Here is a 19,617-nt window from a genome sequence, read left to right as displayed (position 1 = left end):
TATTCAATTATGCTCATGTAGGTTTTTTCTCAAGGCCCTGGTAGGTGCCTATAATGTTTCTAGCTCCAGTTGCCTGTGAGAATTAAAAGGTACACGATGACTAAATAAGAATGCAAACTAAGAATGCAAGAGATGCATTTCTGGCTGTTGTCCACGAGGTTAGCTTCTAAAGACCACATCTAAGATACACTAATCAAATTTCCATACCTTATGCATTTTCGAAATCAAGAGTTACAAAAACTTACTATTGTATTTAATAAGAAATAGAGGATAATTATTGAGAAATAAAATGCAGTAGAAAGGCATGCTAAAATGGGAACCAAAATGCAAAAAAGAATGGAACTTACTGGTTTAAATGATGTGATTTACACAAATGATTTAGGGAATCTCATCTTTCTAATAACCATCAAAGAAACATTAAAACAAAATAAAAGGGAAAATTCCCCAGAGTCATTACCTTTCCTAAGTTATATTTCTCAAGTGACATGCATATCCAATACATTACCATGACACCTATGTAAGAGACATCTCTGAGCAATACCAGAGATGTTTAATCAAAAAGTTCTCTAAAATAGCCTTGGCTGGTGTGCTTCAGTAGATTGAGTGCTGGACTGCGAACGGAAGGGCTGCCGGTTCGATTCCCAGTCAGGGCACATGCTTGGGTTGCCAGCTAGGTCCCCACTAGGGAGTGCATGAAAGGCAACCACACATTGATGTTTTCCTTCCTTCTTCTCCCTGCCTTCCCCTCTCTCTAAAAATATATAAAATCTTTAAAAAAAAAAGTCCTCTAAACTATAAGGGTCAAAACACAGATGTACCCATATCATAAGCCATGTCAGAGCCAGCATTTACAGTATAAATGCCTATTCTGGAAGATATGCAAAACCAACTTCAGGCCTATGTGCTACATCACTCTGTGGACTGAATGCTTGTGTGCCCTGCCCCCTGCCATACACACGCTGAAACCACACTGCCCAATGTGATGGGGGGGGGGGTGGTTTGGCAGGTAATTAGAGTTAGACGAGGTCTGGAGGGCAAAGCCCTCATAAGTGTGCTTAGCGCCCTTGTACGAGTCAAGTGAGAAACTGCTCTGCTCTGCGTCGTGTGCGGATATAAGAAACTGGTGGCCCAGCCCTGGCCGGGCGGCTCGGCTGGGGCACTGTCCCTGCACAACAGAAGGCTGCAGGTTTGACCCCCCAGTCGAGGCACATACAGAAGGCAACTTATTGACGTTTCTCTCTCCCCCCCTCTTCCCCTCTTCCTAAAATCAAAAACATGTCCTCAGGTGAGGATTAAAAGAAAGAAATTAGCAGTCTACAACTCAGAAGAGGGCCCTCACCAAAACCCAAACCTGATTTTGTTCTTCCAGCCTCCAGAACTATATGAGAAATAAATTTCTGTTGTTCACAAGCCACCCTGTTTCTAGCATTTTGTTATAAAAGCCCAAGCTGGTTTAAACACTCAAACAGTGCTAAAGATGATGCTGCCAAAGTGACAGAGACAGAAGCTCAAAGTGTTTCAGGGAACGCACAGCTCATTCCTATCACTGCTGTCTTTCAAAAAAGGGAATCAAGGAAAACCTACATTAGGCAACTTGCCTAGTTCCCTGAAGAGTCATTTCCTCATCCAAGGGACTCAGGAGAGAAAGCTCCAATGACTTCCTCCCTTCCGTACCATCACTGAAAGTAAGACTAGAGAGGAGAGACCCACCACAAAATTCATTATTAGACCTACAAACCGTTACAAACTTCTGGAAACAATCTTTAGTTCCTCAGCTAATCTGAAATACAGTGGAAGAACATGCACACTAAGATACCATTACTGATTATTTTGCTAGTGAAGGGGAAAAGATTTTACCTCCTGAGGCATGTAAGTAATTTCGAAGACCACAAATACCCTAAGAAACCCCATAGGGGAGGAGTTTAAAACTTGTAAAACATGTCAAAAAGAGAGTGGCAAAAGAAACTTTTTTTAGGGGTAGCTTAAAAATGAGACATTTACTTATCCATGTAGCAGCTATGGTGATTTACCTCTGTGTTTCAAGGCAGAAAAAGCACTTGACCCTTTCCAGCGATCTAACCTTGGACGTGCACTACTGCACACCAGCTTGCTCTTTCTAAAGCAAGGATTTTGAACTGGAACTTAAAGGGAACAAGGAAACACACCATGGGGAGGGGGTGGTGGTGGTGTCAACAGAACCAAACTGGGATTCCCTCCATGTAGTGCCTGGGATTTGGGGATGTGTGCCTGAAATCTGTAATAAAAAAATGACCACTGATAATTCGGCGGCAAACTAACAAGCATCTCTGGACAGCTCTGAAGGCAAGTGCATCACCAGGAAGTCCCCCATGCTACAACCCTAGACAGACCATCCACTCTTCCAGGGTGCTTCGAGAATGACAGACTCAACCCAGGAGACCCTGTTGTACGCATGACCTTACCACTTCTAGAAACACAAAGGGATTCAACAAGTGCAAAACTGTCACCGGATTCAAATGGTCCCTCTAGACCACAGTCCATCAGTTCAAAGAAGTTGATGGGGACTGTTCTGATACACCGGGCAGGCCTTTTGAAGACTGTGTTGAGGTAAAATTTTATGGAAGCAACAAGATATCTGTTAGTGACACCAATTCACTTTACTTCTTCAGTTGGTTGAGGCCAAAAACAGATAAAGCCTGAAGTTTTTCTGATTGCTAAATAAACCAATGATTTATGCAGTGAGGGATTAGGTTAAGGCAAAACCTAATTTACAATAAAATTTTCACTTAAAATGAACAAAAAATTTAAAAACAAAATAAAGAGAGAAAACTTTTGCTTAAAAAGGAAGTATGCAGTTAATACTGAATGACGGTCTCATGAAGAACCCTGTGTTTAATGGCACAGAAAGAACTGTACTTCTGTCCTGACACTTCATGGTTAACAGGGAACTTGCCAGAGTTTTAAACGGGAATAACAATTCCTTACCTGCATGCTCACCTCCAGTCCCCTTTCCCTGATATCTGAGGGCAGTAAAAAAGCCTCATTTTTTCTTGAAGCAACCTACTTAACACCACTGTTTCTTTAAAGTGTAACCAAAGCTAGCAAATTTAGGTTTTATAATCACCATTCCACAGTTCTCATCTCACAGCCTCCTTCCCGGTCACCAGGAACCTCTTTGAGCACACGGGTGCTCCCCCCTTTTCCTCACTAGTCATAACACAGTGCCTAGCAAACAGGAGTAGCTCAACAAATACTTGCTGATGGGAGTAGGGAAGAGAACTGGGCATACTTTGCAAAGTGCCTGTTCCCAAGTTCTTCTCCCTACCCAAGAGAGCAGCTGCGAGTCTCAAGACTTGGTATGTAACAGGAATAAAGCAACTCTGTAAAAGAGGCCTTTGCAGCACATTAAAGAGATCAGGGAGACAGCACCACATGGCTCCATCTAGGAAGTGTGTTCCTTTTCCCTGGGGAGCAAAGTACACATCAACAAAATTATTGTGCACGGGTCAGTTTGGGGTGAATCAATGACATTCTTAAAACATTCTAAAGCACCACCTGAACTAACTGTCTTTAGTCTAAGTCTATTTCTGACAACCCTAGCCAGACAGAGCTTTTACCGTTTTTTTAGCAGCCTCCAAATTACACTAAAACCAGCTCTGGCAAAAAGTAACTCTCTGATGGGGGCAGCACTCCTCCCCCAAACTTCCACAAGGCATTCAAAATCCAGCCTTTCTTCAACTTGCTAAGCACCCAACATTGCCTGGATGTCTACTAGACCCCACATACCATCTTTGGCCTATCTCAGACCCATAAAAAATCCTTTTAACAAGAGACCAGAGGACACAAATTGTTGAGGCCAATGACTTCTACCCTGACAGAGCAGTGACCTCTGGGCAAGGCCTGTATCTTATTTATGACTTATAACTTTTACTGCTTGAGAAATAATGAAGCCTCACTTTCTTAGAGCAAGTGTGGCTAGACCTGTGGTCAAGGACCCCATTCTGCCCATCTCCCACAGCAGCGCTGCTATCCACCCACACAAAGGCATCAACTCCACTGCTCGAGTCTTCTTGTCTTGCTATCTTGTACTTAAAAAACAAAGCATAACTTGTTAAAGACTAGTTAAAGTCTTATTCAAAGTAAAATGGAAAACTCAGGAAAGCAATGGTTTGTGACTAAATTAATATGCCAAACCTTTCTTTCTATCCGTAAATAATTATTTGACTTGTTCAAAATTTTAAAGACTTTTTCATGCATTTAAGTCAGTCAACAGCCACACGTAGATGCATCCAGTTTACCCAAGACACCAGAAAATGACCATTAAAAAGCACAACTAGTGAAGTTGTACAATGGGTATAAGATCATTATACTTCTAATTTCATGTTTTTAAATCTCCATGTTAAAAAGGCATAATACATTTTAAAGAAGCTTTGTTAATGCAAACTTATGCCAAGTGAAAAAAACAGCACATATTTCAACCTCTTCTGTTGCGTCACATAAAAAGTCCAAGCAGTATACTTTCCTTCTCTAGTTTGTTCTTAAAAAAACAAACAAACAAAAAACAAACAAACAAAACCCCCCCACAATATTTTATTTATTTATTTTTAGAGGGAGGGGAAGGAAGGGAGAGAAACATCAATGTCCAACAGATACTCCGACCGGTTGCCCCTTGCAGGCCTTCAACCAGGGCCCTGACCCACAACCTAGGCATGTGCCCTGACTGGGAACTGAACCTGTGACCTTGCAGTTAGCAGGCCGGTGCTCAGTCCACTGAGCCACATCAGCCTAGTATCTAGTTAGTTCTTTTTACCCTTTCTCCAAGTCCTAATGTGTACCCACTAAAAGATGCCAATGGGAAGAACCACCTTACTGGAGTAGAATGGTGCTGAAAACAATCCAGGCAAGACATTAATAAGCTGTAAATAGAGACTTTGGAATGTTCTTGAGATATGACCTCAAGAGCCCAAATCAAACTGCATGTGAGATCATTGTTTCAAGGGAAATCACTGTATAATGTTCCTTGATGTACCATAAAGGCACCACAAATCCAAGTTAGGGCACATAAGTGGGTCTACACTTGCTTTTTAACTGGTTTATCCAAAACCTTTACCTCTCCCCTCATCTCCCAAATAATTTTTTTCATCAATAAAATGTACTACACAAAAATGTCTATGGAGTTCTTAAGACTTAAGTCAAGCTACTTATAGGTATAAAACAATCAGAATGGAACTGAAATGTCCGAGTATCTTTACACTGTGCCTTTCTTTGCACCGCCTTATGGGACGAGGGACTAACATTTTTCCAGCGACAGTTTTAAAGAATCACAAAGGAACAAGTATCAACACTACCCTCATAAATACTACAGCAAACAAATCTGGTTTTTCAGTGTGGTTGGTCTTTGAGAAGACAGACATCCAACTCTAGTTTCCTGGGGCAGCACATTCCACAGGTTGATTCACCATTCCATTAAACCTGATTTTTATTTGCTCTTAAATCAAAGCCTTTAAAAGGAAGCCTGGAGGCTTAAATTAACATAAAGCAAAAGGATGGTCAGAAGTCTTGAAAGTCTGAACTAGAGAGAGAATTTAAAACCCGATAGGGGCATTTCAGGCCTACTAAATCCTCAAAGCCTGGCATAACTTGGAACCACCGCAAGTGCGCTGGAAGTGATTCCTCCACTGCTGCAGGAAAATCCCAATGCTCTCGAAGACCCCTCACCTGATTGAATTCCTCGTCGGCGTATATATCAATCAAGTCCACTCCTTCTGACATGGCTCCGGAAGGCAGATCGCGAGCCCGGAAAACGCACAGTAAGAAAGATGCCACTGCATAGCCAGAAAGAGGCAACAGTTAGATGGCATGTGGGTCCCGCGTTGGAAGGAGGGCAATGGTTGCCAACCTCCCGTCTCCAGAGACGCAGCCTCTCGGCAGCCCCAGCTCGGCCCCACCCGCTCCGCCCCGCCCCCGGCCTCGCGCCGCCCCTCGCTCTCCCGGGCCGCGGAGGCTCGCGGGGCTCGCTACCCATCACCCTCGGGCCCGACCCGAGCTGCGCCGCAGCTGGCCGTAGCGCGACGGGAAAGTCCAGGCCTCCGCTGAGGGGGCCCTCGGACGGCGCTGCGAAGAACGCCCAAGGCAAAACCCGCAACCCCGGCCTGGCGCACCTGCCTAGGCCCCAAGGCGGCCCGGCTAGAGTCCCCTCGGGTCCCGGAGTTCCAGCCGCCCCCGCTCCCCACCCAGGCCCAGTCCTCGCCCCCAACTAGGCCCGCCCCGCTCCCTCCCTACAGACCCGGCCCAGCGCCCTCGGCCCCCTCCCACAAAGGCCCGCGCCTCCCTCCGTCTGCCGACTCCGGCTGCCCCAAACTCAACCGACCCCCTCCCCGCCTCAGCGCCGGCCCCGAGCCCTCTTCCGGCCCAGCCGGCCCCCGGCCGCGCGCCCCCGTTACCGGGAATATGGCGGCGGAGGCGGCGAGTCCGGACTAGGCCCGAAGCGCGCGAACCGCTCTCGGCCCCCAGATCCCGCCTTCCCCCCCAACTCCGCCACGGGCGTCACACGCACAGCCACTTCCGCTATACGCAGGGAAGTGTCTTCCGCAAAGCCTGCGTCTTGGGGTTCCCGGCGTCCGCGCCGTAGGCTTCCGGTACAAGTCGGGGGAAGATGGCAGTGGCCACCGTGTTCCCGGCTCTGACGCGGGTGAGGCGAGTGGAGGTTCTAGGGTCCTGGACGGGCCACGGTAGAGACTGAGTCTCCTTTTCCTCCCTAGCCTTGGAGACCGTGGGGAGCATCCAACAGCCTGATAGCCCAGGTCAAGGACAGACCCAAGGAGTGGTCGATCTTGCAAAATCAGGAGATTCACGTCGCTTCCACCGTTTCCTGAGCCTACTGTGTGCCTGTCTTGTAGTATAGTTGACCTGTTAGTCTTCCTGCGAGACCCAAATCGGATTTCACCTATTGCCCAGGTGGACCTGGCCCGACCGCCTCTGGGCGCCCCTGATCGCTGTTCTTAAATCTCCTCTGATGCGAACCATGATTTCACATAGCATCATAAAGTCTTTCTTTTTTTAATGTAGTGTTTACCACTGTATGCTTCTCTCAGGACTACTTTTTGCTGCATCTAATATTTTGTATGTTGTGTCTTTTGTCTCAAGATTGTTCCTAATTTCCCTTTCGATTTCTTTGACTCTTTTGAACCATTGGTTAAATGCTTTATTTAATTTAACATAGTTGTACATTTTCCAGTTTTCCTTGTATAGATTTCTAGTTTCATTCCACTGTAGAATTTCAATCTTCTTCGACAAACTTGTTTTGTAACTTAACACATCATCTGTTAATGTTCCCAGTGTGCATGAGAAGCATGTAGTCTCTTTGCTATTGGATGGAAGGTTCTGTATATGTGTGTTTGGTTAATTGGGTCTGTAGTGTTGTTCAGGTCCTCTGTTTCCTTATTGATCTTCTGTCTGGATGTTCTGTCCATTATTGAAGGTAGGGTATTGAAATCTATTATTGTGTTGCTGTTTCTTTGGCTCTGTCAGTGCTTGCTTCATGTATTTGGGTGCGCTGATGTTGATTGCATATATATTTATAGTTGTTATATCTTCCTGATGAATATGCCTTTTGATGGTGACATAATGTCCTTTATCTCGTGACAGTTTTTGACTTCAAGTCTATTATGTCTGATATGAGTAGGGGCATTCTGTTCACTTTTGGTTATCATTTGCATGGAATATCTTTTTTCATCCTTTTATTTTTCAGCCTGTATGTATCCTTACATCTAAAGTGAGTCTCTGTAACGGCATATAGTTGGATCTTACTATGTTTTATCCATTGAGCCACTCTATGTGTTTTGGTTGGGGAGTTTAGTACATTTACATTTAAAGTAATTACTGGTAGTAAGGACTTACCATTGCCATTTTGTTCATTGTTCCTGTCTGTCTTGTAGCTTCTATGTCTTTGTCTTGTATTGTTATCATTTGTCTTTCATGTTTTTTTTAAATAGAGACATGCTTTGATTTCTTTCTGACTTTTTAAAAAAGATTTTATTTATTTGTTTTTAGAGAGAGGGGAAGGGAGGGAGAAAGAGAGAAGGAGAAACATCAATTGGTTGCCTGCTGTCTGCTTTCCAACCAGGGACATCACATGCAACTCAACCATGCGTCCTGACTGGGAACCAAACCGGCAACCCTTTGCTTTGTGCAATGACGCCCAACCCACTGCATCACACTGGTCGACTCCTTTCTAAATTTTTATTGTGTATCTTCTATAGGTATTTTCTTAGTGTTTATTGTGGAGCTTATAAAAAACGCCTTATAATTTATTTTAAGCTGATAGCAATTTAACTTTAATGTCATACAAAACTCTTCTATTCCTCCCACTTCATTTTATTGATGTTACAACTACATATTTTGTATTGTGTACCCTAAGCCATGCTTTTCAGGGCAGACTTCTTTAAAAAATGCTTTTGTTTGTTAACTTTTATATCAGAATTAAATGTGACTTTTGCACCACTGTTACAGTAGTGCAGTATTCTGGGTTTGTCAGATACTTACCTTTACTTTGTGCTTTCATATACTTTTGTTTTGCTGTCTAGTATGCTTTAGATCCTTTGGGCTTCTTCAGTTTGAATGTTCATTTCTTTTCCCATATTTGAGAATTATTTTTTTTGGCCATTATTTCTTCAAATGAGCTTTCTCCTTCTTTCTCTTTTCTTCTTCTGGAGTTCTCATAATGTGTACAGTGGTCTGCTTGTTGATGCCCCCTAAGTCTTTTAGGTGTACTTTATTATTTTTCATTCTTTTTTTCTTCCTCTGATTGGGTAATTTCAAGTGACCTATCTTAGAATTTCTTTCTTCTGGTTGATCAAGTCTGCTCTTTAGCCCCAATAGTGAATTTTTCAATTCAGTTATTCTTCAGTTCCAAAATTTCCGTTTGGTTCTAAAATATTCCTCTTCGTGTTGATATTCTCATGTTGTTCACGCATTGCCCTTTTGAGCTCAGTGAACATCTTGATGACAGTTATTTTGGATTTTTTGTCAGGTTATTCACATAACTCTGTTTCATTAGGGTTGGTTTCTGGAGATTGTTTTTGTTTTTTTTTTGACTGTGCAACTTTGTGTTGGGATTTACTCCATTGAAAAACAGCCACCTCTTACAGTAGTTTTGGGCTGGCATTGTACAAGGAAAGACCTTCAGCAATCAGCCCTGCTAGAGATTCAGGGGGGTCCCCTCAATTGTTTTGCGCGGATCTGGGGGGGTGTGTGTGTGTGCGCATTCCCAATTAGTGGGGTTTGCTGGCTGTTTTCTGGAAATCATAACCTCTTCCTCCCTCTGGTGTCTATCTGTGGTACTGCAGATCCTGTGGAGCACAAGCCTCCTAGCTCTTCTTGGTCCCAATAGTCGCCAGGCTTCTAGAGTATTCCAACTCCTGTCAAAGCTGCAAACAGAAACCAGTTTCTTGAGCAGTTCCTTGAAAAGCAGGAATTTTGGATGCGTGCTTCTCTCTTATTCTCAAGGGAGAGGCGCCATGCTGTGTTGGCCCCCATCTCCTGTACCAGGGGTCCTCGAGAGCAGCAGCAAGCTCTCCAGTTCCCTTTGGTTTTCAGAGGCCCCCCAGGCGTCTAGTGCGTGCTGGGTCCTGTCAGTGGCCTGACACAGATGGGACAGAAACCATTCTCGGATACCTCCCCCCAAAGCTGGAACATTGGACATACATTCCAACGCTTAACCTCCTCAGGGGAAAAGCCAGGAGTTGGAGGTTTCCTCCTGCTCCTGTGCTGAGCCAGGGGTAGTGACCGTGGTGAGTGAGTGTGCGCTAGTCCAGACCCTCACCTCACTCTCAGCAGCACCCAGCCTGGCGCCCTTTCCTGCCAACAGTTAGATTCAGAGGGGACAGAAACGAAGCCAGTCTGCACTTTGGACGTACGTTTCGGGCTTCTCTTTCCCTCCCCAGGGAGAAACCAGGAACTAAGAACCTTCTTCAGCTGCACCAGGCTGAGCTAGGGGGCGGGACGGTGGTGAATGAGTGTCATGCATTTTCCTTCCAGCTTTGACACAGCTGCTCTTCTGCTCGTCTCAGGGTTAGGAACCTCCGAACTGGTTTCTGGAATTCTCATAAAGGGAATTGGTCCGTGCATTACGGAGTCAATGTCTTCGTGGGAGAAGAGTGCGGGGCTTCCTGTTCTGCCATCTCGCTGGTGTTACCACCTCCCCATTGCATCTCGATTGTTTTTGCCGTTCTCTGGATTGGGAGACCTTGGGGGATTGGGGTCCATGGCGTCACTGTATGCTCAAATTGTAACTCAAGTCAAGTGACGAGAATACAAACCATACCGTAAGGAATTCAAAGGAAGGAGAAAATATTTCTGCTGAAGAATTTCTGGAAGGGCAATGCTTAAGAACATGTTTTCAGTTAGAGCTAGGTTTCAGTTCTATCTACAGTTACTATTTGGGTGACTTTGATAAGTTTTTTAACCTGAGTTTCAGCTTCCTAAGCCGTAAAAGGGGGTCAGTAGCAGCACACCTACTTAAGGACTAAATGAGACCAAACGCCTTTAGCGCCTAGTAAGTGTTGAGCAGATGACAATGATGTTATTTGATGTTAAAAAAAAATGTTCGTGGTTTGTTTGTTTCAGATGCTTGCTCTGTCACGGCGCCACCTAGCGTCCCCTTGGCTCAGCATGACGTCATTCAGCCGGTTCTACAGAGGGGACAGCCCGACCGATTCCCAGAAAGATATGATTGAAATCCCTTTGCCTCCGTGGCAGGAGCGGACTGACGAGTCCATAGAAACCAAGAGAGCCCGCCTGCTCTATGAGAGCAGGAAGCGGGGGATGCTGGAGAACTGCATTCTGCTCAGGTGGGGACCCGGGAGTCTTGGGGCCCCTTCTCCTGGACTGCGGACAGGCTTTTAACCTCTTCCTCTCCGTCTCTCGGTTTTAGCCTCTTTGCTAAAGAATATCTGCACCGCATGACGGAGAAGCAGCTGAACCTCTATGATCGCCTGATCAATGAGCCCAGCAACGACTGGGATATTTACTACTGGGCTACAGGTACTGGGCATGAACGCAGCCTGAGGTGAAAAGTGGGAGGACGTGGGCGGGTCTGAGTCTGGAATTACATCCGTGGCGATTTTTTTTTCTTTTATTCATACAAGTAGGCACTCAGCCCAAACGCTTCAAATTTTTCTAAAGTGTATAAAATTTGATTAGTTAAGGTTCTTTGTTTACTGACAATAGAAACCTATGGTGTGTAATTTAAGCCAAGAGGAATTGAGTGAAATTCTACAGGTACCAGAGGAAGCTGGAAGAGCAAGGAGGCTGGGAGGGGACTGGAACCGGACGACTCTCCAGCCTGCATCGCAGGAGCCCCTCCGTAGTCTCACCGTGGCACTGCCTCTGTGAGGGGTGGCATCTCACCGTGTGCAGTTCAGATTGGCTTTGGCTGTGAGTTAAAAAAAAAATCCAAAGCAATAATGGCTTGAGCAAGACTGAGCTCTGTTTCTCTTTCTCATAACAGAAGTCCAGGGCAGGCCCAGAGAGGGGTTTTAAAAAGTCCTCAGGCCGAGTCCCCTTGACTTGCCCCCTCTCCACCCACCGCGTGTGCCATCCACCTTGTGATCCAAGGTGGCTGCTGAGGCTCTGCCTGTCATGACGTGGTTCAGCCAGGAAAACGTATGTGGAAGGGCACGCCCCGCTCCTTATGGATCTTTCCCGGGGAACTGTGCACTGTACTTCCACTTACTTTCCATGGGCCACAGCTTAGTCATGTGGCTGTATCTCGCCACAAGGAGGAAATGATCTAGTCTATTCCACGAGTCCAACCAAATCAGAAGTTCTGTAAAGGAAAATGGAGAGAATGGCTATTCGGATATCTTATCTATTTCTCTCATGCTCTGGGTCTTCTGTGTTTTTGTTTCCACTCAATATGTGTCAAACTAGAAGCCATTCTGCAGGTTCAAAGTGTAAAATGTGATAATGAATTGTGCTTTCAGCACTGTGTCAAAGGACTTGCCTAATCTAAAGCCCCCAAGATTTCCTCTGTTCTAGGAATTTTATAGTTTTAGAGTCGGCTGTTCGATTTCTCCAGAAAAGAAAATCCTAATTGGATTTTGATTGGGGTTGTGTTAAATCAATACATGGATTTGGGAAGGTTCTGATAGCCATTTAGAACGGTCTGCTCTGTGAACACACTCTGTCTCCGTTTACTTAGGTCTTTCGTTTCTCCAATTGGTCTGTCACTGCGTCGCCGTGTTCATCATCTCGTTACTGCGGCAGCTCTGGAATCCAGGCACAGCTTCGCTGGGCCCCGTGCTCCAGTCGGTCGTGGGTGTGCAGTCCAGGTGCCGGCCCAGGGCCGGGGTCCCATCAGGACCCTTCACTGGAGGAGGATCTGCTTCAGGCTCGCTCTCGGGGCTTGACAGGAGTTAGTTCCTTCCTCACGGGCTCTTCCGTCCTTGCCGGCTGCTGCCTCCTGTCCTTTGTCACACGGGCCTCCTCCCCACACGGCAGCTTGCTAACCAAGAAGTCCGTAGAGGGAGTCTGCCAGCAAGACGGGGGTCTCACTGTTCTGTAGCCTGGTCACAGCAGTGACGTTCCGGCATCTTTCCCGGATTCTGTCGGTTAGAACCAAGTCCCAGGTCCAGCCGCGTTCAGGGGGCGGCTCACAGGAAGGCACGGTGCCAGGGGGCAGGGATCGCTGGGGGCCCTCCCAGAGTCTGCCAGCGACCATCAGTTTTACAGTTTTACAGTTGTCAGCATTTTTTGCTATGCTTATATGCAGGTATTTTGTTTATTTTGGCGCTGTTATAAATGGCACTTTACATTTTTCTTCAATTCTCCGTTGTTGGTAGAATATAGAAATGCAGTCGATATTTGTTGACTTTGTATACCGTGACCTTGCTAAACTCACTCAGTTGTGGAAGGTTTCTGGTGGACTCTCTGGGATTCTCTGGGGAGACAGCTGTGTGATCTGTGAGCAGAGGTGCTTCTCTTTCCCTGCCAACCCGCGCGCCCTTTCCGTCCTCTGCTCCCCTCGTAGGGAGGGCCTCCCGCACAACGCTGCTGCGTAGCCACGTGCAGCAGACTCTCGCCCCTTCCCCGTGCTGGGAGGAGACACTCGTCCTTCCCCGGTAAACATGCCGTTAGCTGGAGGGTAGTTGGAAATGCCTTTCATCAGGCTGACGGCGTTCCCTTCTGCCTCCAGTGTATGTGGTGTGTAGTCATAAACAGATGTTGAAGTGGGTCAAGTGCTTTGTAGGCATCTATAGAGAGGATCATTGTTTTTAGTGGTGTGATCCCCCCCTTTGGTTTATTGATATGGTGAAATTTTTTATTGATTTTCAGATATTGAACTGACCTTGCATTCCTAGGATACATGCCACACAGTCATGATATGTGTTGGTTGATTTGATTTGCTAACGTTTTGGAGACCTGGATCTTGTATCTGAAGGTATTGGTGTGTAGTGGGTTTTTTTGGCCTGTTATCATCTGGTTTCGATCAGGGTGGTGCTGGCTTCATAAAGTGAATTGGGAAGTGCTCTCTCCGGTTCCGTTTTCAGGAGAATTTGTAGCGAATTGGTATTATTTCCTCCTTAAATATTTGATAGAATTTGCCAGTGAAGCCATCTGGATCTGGGGTTTTCTTTGTTAGAAGTTTTTAACTGGAAAACCGAATGTTTTTAATGCCTGTGGAACCATTCAACGTAGCTGCTGCTTCTTGGATGAGATGTATTGGTTTGTGTCTTTCTGTAAACTTGCCCACCTCGTGTAGGTTGTTGAATGTATGAGCATGAAATGTATGAGCAGCCAATGAGCATTGGCTGTAGCTTCCCTTTGTATTTTAATGTTTGAAGAGCTGTGGTGAGGTCCTCCCTTTGTTTCTAATGTTGGTAGTTTGTGGGCTTTTTCCCCTGGTCAGTCTGGCTAAAGCTTATCAATATATATTTTCTTTTTTTAAGGTATAATCTTTATTATATTCTTTTCCATTACCATTTAGTCCCCTTCAGTATATTTTTTCAAAGAACCAGCTTTTGATTTCATTGGTTTTTCTTTTTCTGTTTTCAGTTTCCTTTATTATTTCCTTTCTTCAGCTTGCATTGGGCGTAATTCACTTTTTCTAGTTTCTTAAGGTGGGAACTGAGCTGATTGAGTTGAGACCGTTTTTTTAACTAAGAGCATTTAAATTTCCATCTAAGCACTGCTTTAGCCTTACGTTACAAATTTGGATGTGTTGTGTTTTATTTTTATTGCATTCAAAATATTTTCTAATTTCCCTTGTGACTTTCTCTTTTACCTATGAGTTATTTAAAAGTATGTCTAATTTTCAGATATTTCCAGATTTTCCAGATATATTTGTTATTTATTCCATTGTGAGCACAGAACATATGTTGTACAATTTCAGTTATTTTAAATTTCTTGAACTTTTTTAAAGACTCTATTTTCAGAGAGAGGAGAAGGAAGGGAGAAAGAGAGGGAGAGAAACATCGATGTGCAAGAGATACATCAATGGGCTGCCTCTTGCACGCCCCCAACTGGATACCCGGCCCACAACCCAGGCATGTGCCCTGACTGGGTATCGAACCAGTGACCTTTCAGCTCACAGGCTGGCACTCAGTTCACTGAGCCACACCAGCCAGGGCAATTTCTTGAAATTTTTTAATGGCCAGAAATGTGGGTATCTTGATAGTTGTTGCATGTGCATTTACTTGAACATAATTTGTGTCCTGCACTTGTGGATGAAGTGTTCTATAAGTGTCAGCTAGCTCAGGTTGGCTGGTGCTGTTCTTCACATCTGCTGTGTTCCGACAGATTTTCTCTGTGTTTGTTCTGTCAGTTAATGAGAGCAGCACTGAAATCTCCACCTATAACTGCAGATTCACTATTTTCAGTTCTCGTAGTTTTCGCCTCATCTGTTTTGAAGCTCTGTTACTATGTGACGACATGTTTGGGTTGCTATATCTTCTTGAGGAATCGGCTGCTTTATCATTACATAATGTCTGTCTCTCCTGCTGACAGTATTCCTTGTTCCAAAGAGTCTGGTCGTAATTCAGACACTGCAGCATGCTCCCGATTAGTGTGTGCGTGGTGTGTATTTTTCCAGCTGTATTCGCCTTCTGTGGCTGTGTGACAAGTGACCGCAGCAGACCTAGTGACGTCAGGCAGCACCCATCTGTTGGCTCATGGCTCTGTGGGTCAGAAGCTCATCTAGGTCTCACCGTCCGAGGTCGGAGTCCGCTGTCTCGTGTTCCCACCTGGAAGCGCATTCAGGCTGCTGGGATTGCACTGTGGGACTGAGCCCCGATCATCTCGTCCGCTGCTGCTCTCCTTCAGCTCCTAGAAGCCACTCCCAGGTCCTTGCCCGGTGGCCCCTGCGCCTCAGCCCTGGAGACCCTCCCTCACGAGGGTCCCTCTGCTGCCTCACATCTGTCTGGTTGGCCTGTCTGTCGCCTGCTGGAGAACACCCTGCTGCTGTAGAGCTCGTGTGATGCGGTCAGCTCCACTTGGGTCACTTCCCTGCCCCGAGGCCGGCCGTGCCGTAATGACACCACCCGCTCATGGGCGTGAAGCCTGTCTCATTCTCAGTCCTGGGGATCACACGAGGCTGGTGCAGCAGGGGAGTGGGGATACTCGGGCCAACCGAGAAGTCTGCCCACGCACCGTTCTCTTGCTTTTACATGGAGCGTCCCATGGACAGCACATACAGGCTTGACCTTGCTGCCCAGTCTGTGGTCTCCGGTGTCTTCTGGCCCCTTGCATGTAATTAATGATCAGTGCTGCTGCGTTTAAAATCTGCCATCTGTCTGTTTCCTGCTTCTTCCATCTGCTCTTTGTTCCTTTTCCCCTCTACTTCCGTGGGCTTTTTTAATTATTTTAAATTTTACTTTACTCCGCTGTTGGTTTACTATTTATACCTCTCCTTGTAATTTTTTTAAATGATTGCTCTCAGGTTTGTAGTATGCATCTTTAATTAATCACAGTCTGCCTTCAAGTAATATTACAGTGCCTCATCTATAATGTAAGAACTTCACAATAGAATACTCCGGTTCCTCCCTCCCATCTTTCGAGCTGCTGTTGTTGTCATACTGGGTGTTAGTTTCACTTGCGCTGTAAGCCTACGCTGCATGTGTATTGTTTTCGCTTTAGACAGTGACCTTTACGGCAACGTACAATAAGGGAAAGAATACTTTATAAATTACAACACACGTAGTATTTGTAAATATATGGGTAACATAATGTATAACATTTATAATATAGAGAGCACATTATATTTTATTCTTACCTTCATTTTAATCGTCTTCGGGGATCTTCACTTATTTGTGTAGATCCACGTTTCTATCTGGTATGTTCTTGACGAATTTAACATTTGTGGTAGTGTAGGTCTGCTGATGTGGGTTCTCTCAGCTCTTCCCATTTTTGGAAGGCGTTTTCACTGGCTGGAGCAGCACAGGTTCACGGTCCTTCTCTTGTCGCTTCGTGGGGGCGCACTCCTCCTCGCCAGGCCGTGGGTGGCCGGGATCCGGCCTGCTCAGGAGTCGGGCCGGACTGGGGTTTGTTTTCCCCTCGCTTCCCCACCTTCACTGTGCCGCCGAGTGTGGGTCCCTCCAGTGTCTCCAGGTGTCGTTCTCTGGTTCGCCGGCTTTCGGACAAGGGGTCTGTTGCGCCTTTGTTCCTCTGTGTATAATGCATCTTTTCTCCCTGAATGTCTTCAGCATTTTATCTTTGGTTTCTAGCAGCTTGAATATGGCGTGTCTAGGTGCTTGTCTTTGGTGCTCACCCCGCCTGGGGTCCTCTGGGCGTGTTGGACCCGATCACACTTGGGTCAGACTGTTTAATACTGCTTTCTAGCTTTTGGAACCGGTTTGTGTCTCTTACTGTTTTTACGCGTCAGTTTGGGCAGTTTGCATCGATGGTGTCTACTGACCGATCTTCAGCTCACTGCTTCTTTCCTTGACTGTGTCACGTCGCATGATGGACCTGCTGAGGTCAGTCTGCTTATTTATTTTTATTTTTAACATTTTCGTTTGACTTGTGCAGTTTCTAACTCTCTGCTGGAAGTCCTCATCTGTTCATATACTTCGTCTGCTTTTTCTACTAGATTCTTTTACACAGTGGTCACAGTTACTTTAAATCCGTTAACAGTCTAACATCCGCGTCATCTCTCAGCCTGTCTCTGTGGCTGCTTAGTCCCCTCACAGTGTGTGTGTCTCGCAACATTGGACCGAGTGTCAGACATCGTGAGTGCGACAGTGGAGGCCGAGGTGGGCGCCATTTACACCTGGACAGGGCTCGCTTCCACCAGGCTGTCGGCGAGGCAGTCAAGTCCGTCCAGTTAGGAGTTCATCTCACTTTGGATTTCTGATTGCTTTGGCAGCCTCCAGTGCTCCAACGGCCTCTGTCGTTACTCAGCTTGGGTGGGAGCTGGGTCTCCAGAGGGTATTTCTCAATGTCTGTGTTTCTGTGCCTCAAAGGGAATCTCTTTCCCTGTGTTTAGCTTCCCCTCAGTTGTAGAGTCTTGTTGCTTCCTACATGGTGCTTGTTTGCTTGGGGAGCGGGGGTTTGGGGGGCTTCCAGCTTCAGTCCCTATGGCCCTGGGCCTTGGAGGTGGGCCTTCTTGGTGACACTGCCCATCCCACTGGGGGGAGGATTTATTTTCCTTTTACCCTTTCACCAGCCCAGACGGTTCCCCTTGTGTGCCCTGCAGGAGACAGGGTTTGCTGACCTGCTCCAGTCACCTGAGGCTTTTGTTCTGCAGAAGGCGAGGACTGGGCTGGGCTGGGTGTGATGCTTTCTTTGCAGAGATGTCTGCTCCCCTCACCCTGGGCTGCTCTGGCCTCCTGTCCTGAACGTAGTCTTTGTCAGGAGCATGCTCAGTGCAGGTGTCTTGAGAAGAACTGGTAGGTGGGCGTGAACTCCGCTGGGTCTGTGGCTAGTCCCCACTCAACTTTTAGCTGGTCACTGAACCTGTACCCGAATCTTTCCCCCCGTTTGTGTCATGCCCAGCATCTCTTCTTCCTGGCCTCTGTCCCAGGTGAGCGGTGCTCATGTCCGCTTCCTCCCCCCGGGGGCCTCTCTCCCTGGATTTGTTCCACGAGGCTGGTCTGGGACCTCAGCTGTCTGACGACCTCAAGGCTCATGGTGTCTGTCGTTTACCTGGCTTTTTGTTGTTAGGATGTGAGCAGTGTTGTTGCAACTCTCAGCATCCTCTGGGGAACCTAACTGTCCCTGATCTTACTTTGATCGTTACAAACAAACAAACAGACGCCTGACCCACTGGAAGCCAGGCTCTGTGCTGACTGAGGGGGGCTCGAACTTTGTTTTGAGGAGTTCCCCTCCTAGCACTGTATTTAGCCTTGATAGGAGGGTAATTCCGGAACACCTTACCTACCTAAGCCTTGCCAGTGGGAGGCTTCGCTTATAATTTGAACCTTGAGCGTCTCAGGGTGGAAGGAAGGGTCGAAGGTGAGCAGCCTCCTGCCAAACTGCCCCCCACTGGCCTGCAGCTGGCGTTCGCACTGCCGCGCTCTCTGTGCCCCTGTGCGCCCAAGTCTGCCCCTCGGGTTCAGGTCGCTGTCGTGTGCCCCTGATCGCCTTCCGGTCCGTTCCTTTTGGCTTCAGTTTACTTGGGTTACTTGGGTACTTGGGTCACTTACAACCAAGGACCTTTGCCTCGGGAAGTTTATAGCCTGGAAAACAGCTGAAACACCAAATGCAGAGCAAAGCAGTACGGACAGGCCAGAGGCTGGCAGCCTTGCTCACAGAGGCCCAGAGAGCAGCTGTCTCGGTCCTGCGGTCACAGGGGCTGCCGCACCTGCTCTGCCCTCGTGGCCCAGCAGCAGCCGCGGGCGACTGTGGGAGCCCGCAGGAGCGGCTGTGCCAGTAAAACGGGTCACGCGGGCCGGCTGCTGTGTGTGCTTAGGGGACGGATGGGGACAGCCGGGTGTCTGTCGAGGCTCTGGGCCAAGATCCTTTTGCCTAAATATTGACTGACATAATTCTTTCTGCTCATTCTTCTCTTGCAGAAGCAAAACCAGCCCCAGAAATATTTGAGAATGAAGTCATGGCGCTGCTGAGAGACTTCGCTAAGAACAAAAACAAGGAGCAGAGACTGCGTGCCCCAGACCTCGAGTACCTCTTCGAAAAGCCGCGTTGAGCTGCTGCAGGGGCAGGGGCTCGGCCCGCGGCCCTAAGTACTTGTCCTGGACGCTGGCTTCGCCTGCCTGCTTCTCCTTAGACATGCAGCCCCCCTCCTCCCCGACCCCTCCTTGTTGCCCCACGGGACGGGCCGCCTCTCCCTCAGGACAGGCTCCTCTCCCTCAGGACTGGCTCCTCTCCCTCAGCACGGGCGGACGCTCAGCGTCTCACTGCGGCACCTTTGTGCTCGCTTCTGGCCTCCCCAGGGGTTTGGGCGTGCGAGGGCCTCCTCCGGCAGCCCGGCTGTGTGTGAGATCGCCTTTATTTCTTATTTATTCAACTTCCGAAATTGCTTTTGAAATTAAGATTCACCTACAACCAGCAATGCTGAATTTACTTTCACTGGTTTTTCTGAAATCCGGTGTTTTAAAAAGGAGCAGATTTTGTGTTATTTCATAAACGGGTATCCATTTTGCCTATGGAAAACACAGTGATTAAAGAAAAACCGCAATATTA

General features: G+C 46.9%; 2 protein-coding genes across 5 annotated transcripts in view; one reads left to right on the top strand and one right to left on the bottom strand.

Annotated features, from left to right (window-relative positions):
* The window catches only part of CPSF7 (cleavage and polyadenylation specific factor 7), a 22,425-nt gene extending 15,892 nt beyond the window's left edge, over positions 1-6,533 (bottom strand). For 2 of the 3 annotated variants that reach the window (XM_045854799.1, XM_045854801.1), the window contains exons 1-2: positions 6,423-6,533; positions 5,698-5,804 (exon numbers count right to left, since the gene is read on the bottom strand). In XM_045854799.1, the coding sequence (XP_045710755.1) occupies positions 5,698-5,751 (54 nt within the window). In that variant the 5' untranslated portion in view covers positions 5,752-5,804; positions 6,423-6,533. Of the gene's footprint in view, positions 1-5,697; positions 5,805-6,349 lie in introns of all 3 variants that reach the window. The other variant, XM_045854800.1, reaches the window with a different exon arrangement.
* On the top strand, positions 6,532-19,617 carry SDHAF2 (succinate dehydrogenase complex assembly factor 2). Of its 2 annotated transcripts, none has more exons than XM_045854802.1 (4): positions 6,532-6,670; positions 10,606-10,829; positions 10,913-11,022; positions 18,990-19,617. In XM_045854802.1, exons 1-4 carry the CDS (start codon positions 6,635-6,637, stop codon positions 19,118-19,120), a joined length of 501 nt encoding a protein of 166 aa, XP_045710758.1. In that variant the 5' UTR covers positions 6,532-6,634; the 3' UTR covers positions 19,121-19,617. The 2 variants fall into 2 exon arrangements, with proteins under 2 accessions (XP_045710758.1, XP_045710759.1); XM_045854803.1 differs by having other exon boundaries at positions 6,655-6,782.

This window comes from Phyllostomus hastatus, unplaced genomic scaffold, assembly GCF_019186645.2.
Source record: "Phyllostomus hastatus isolate PE091 unplaced genomic scaffold, TTU_PhHast_1.1 phas_scaffold_11, whole genome shotgun sequence".
Classification (NCBI taxonomy): Eukaryota; Metazoa; Chordata; class Mammalia; order Chiroptera; family Phyllostomidae; genus Phyllostomus; species Phyllostomus hastatus.
The sequence above is the reverse complement of the archived record's forward strand: the minus strand, read 5'-3'. Positions and strand labels throughout refer to the sequence as shown.

What these genes read in the sequence shown, in the direction of transcription:
- SDHAF2 (XM_045854802.1), top strand. Translation starts at nt 6,635, where the DNA reads ATGGCAGTGGCCACCGTGTTCCCGGCTCTGACGCGG. An exon ending in TGTTCCCGGCTCTGACGCGG is followed by an intron (nt 6,671 to 10,605) that starts GTGAGGCGAGTG and finishes TGTTTGTTTCAG; the next exon opens with ATGCTTGCTCTGTCACGGCG. An exon ending in GAGAACTGCATTCTGCTCAG is followed by an intron (nt 10,830 to 10,912) that starts GTGGGGACCCGG and finishes TCTCGGTTTTAG; the next exon opens with CCTCTTTGCTAAAGAATATC.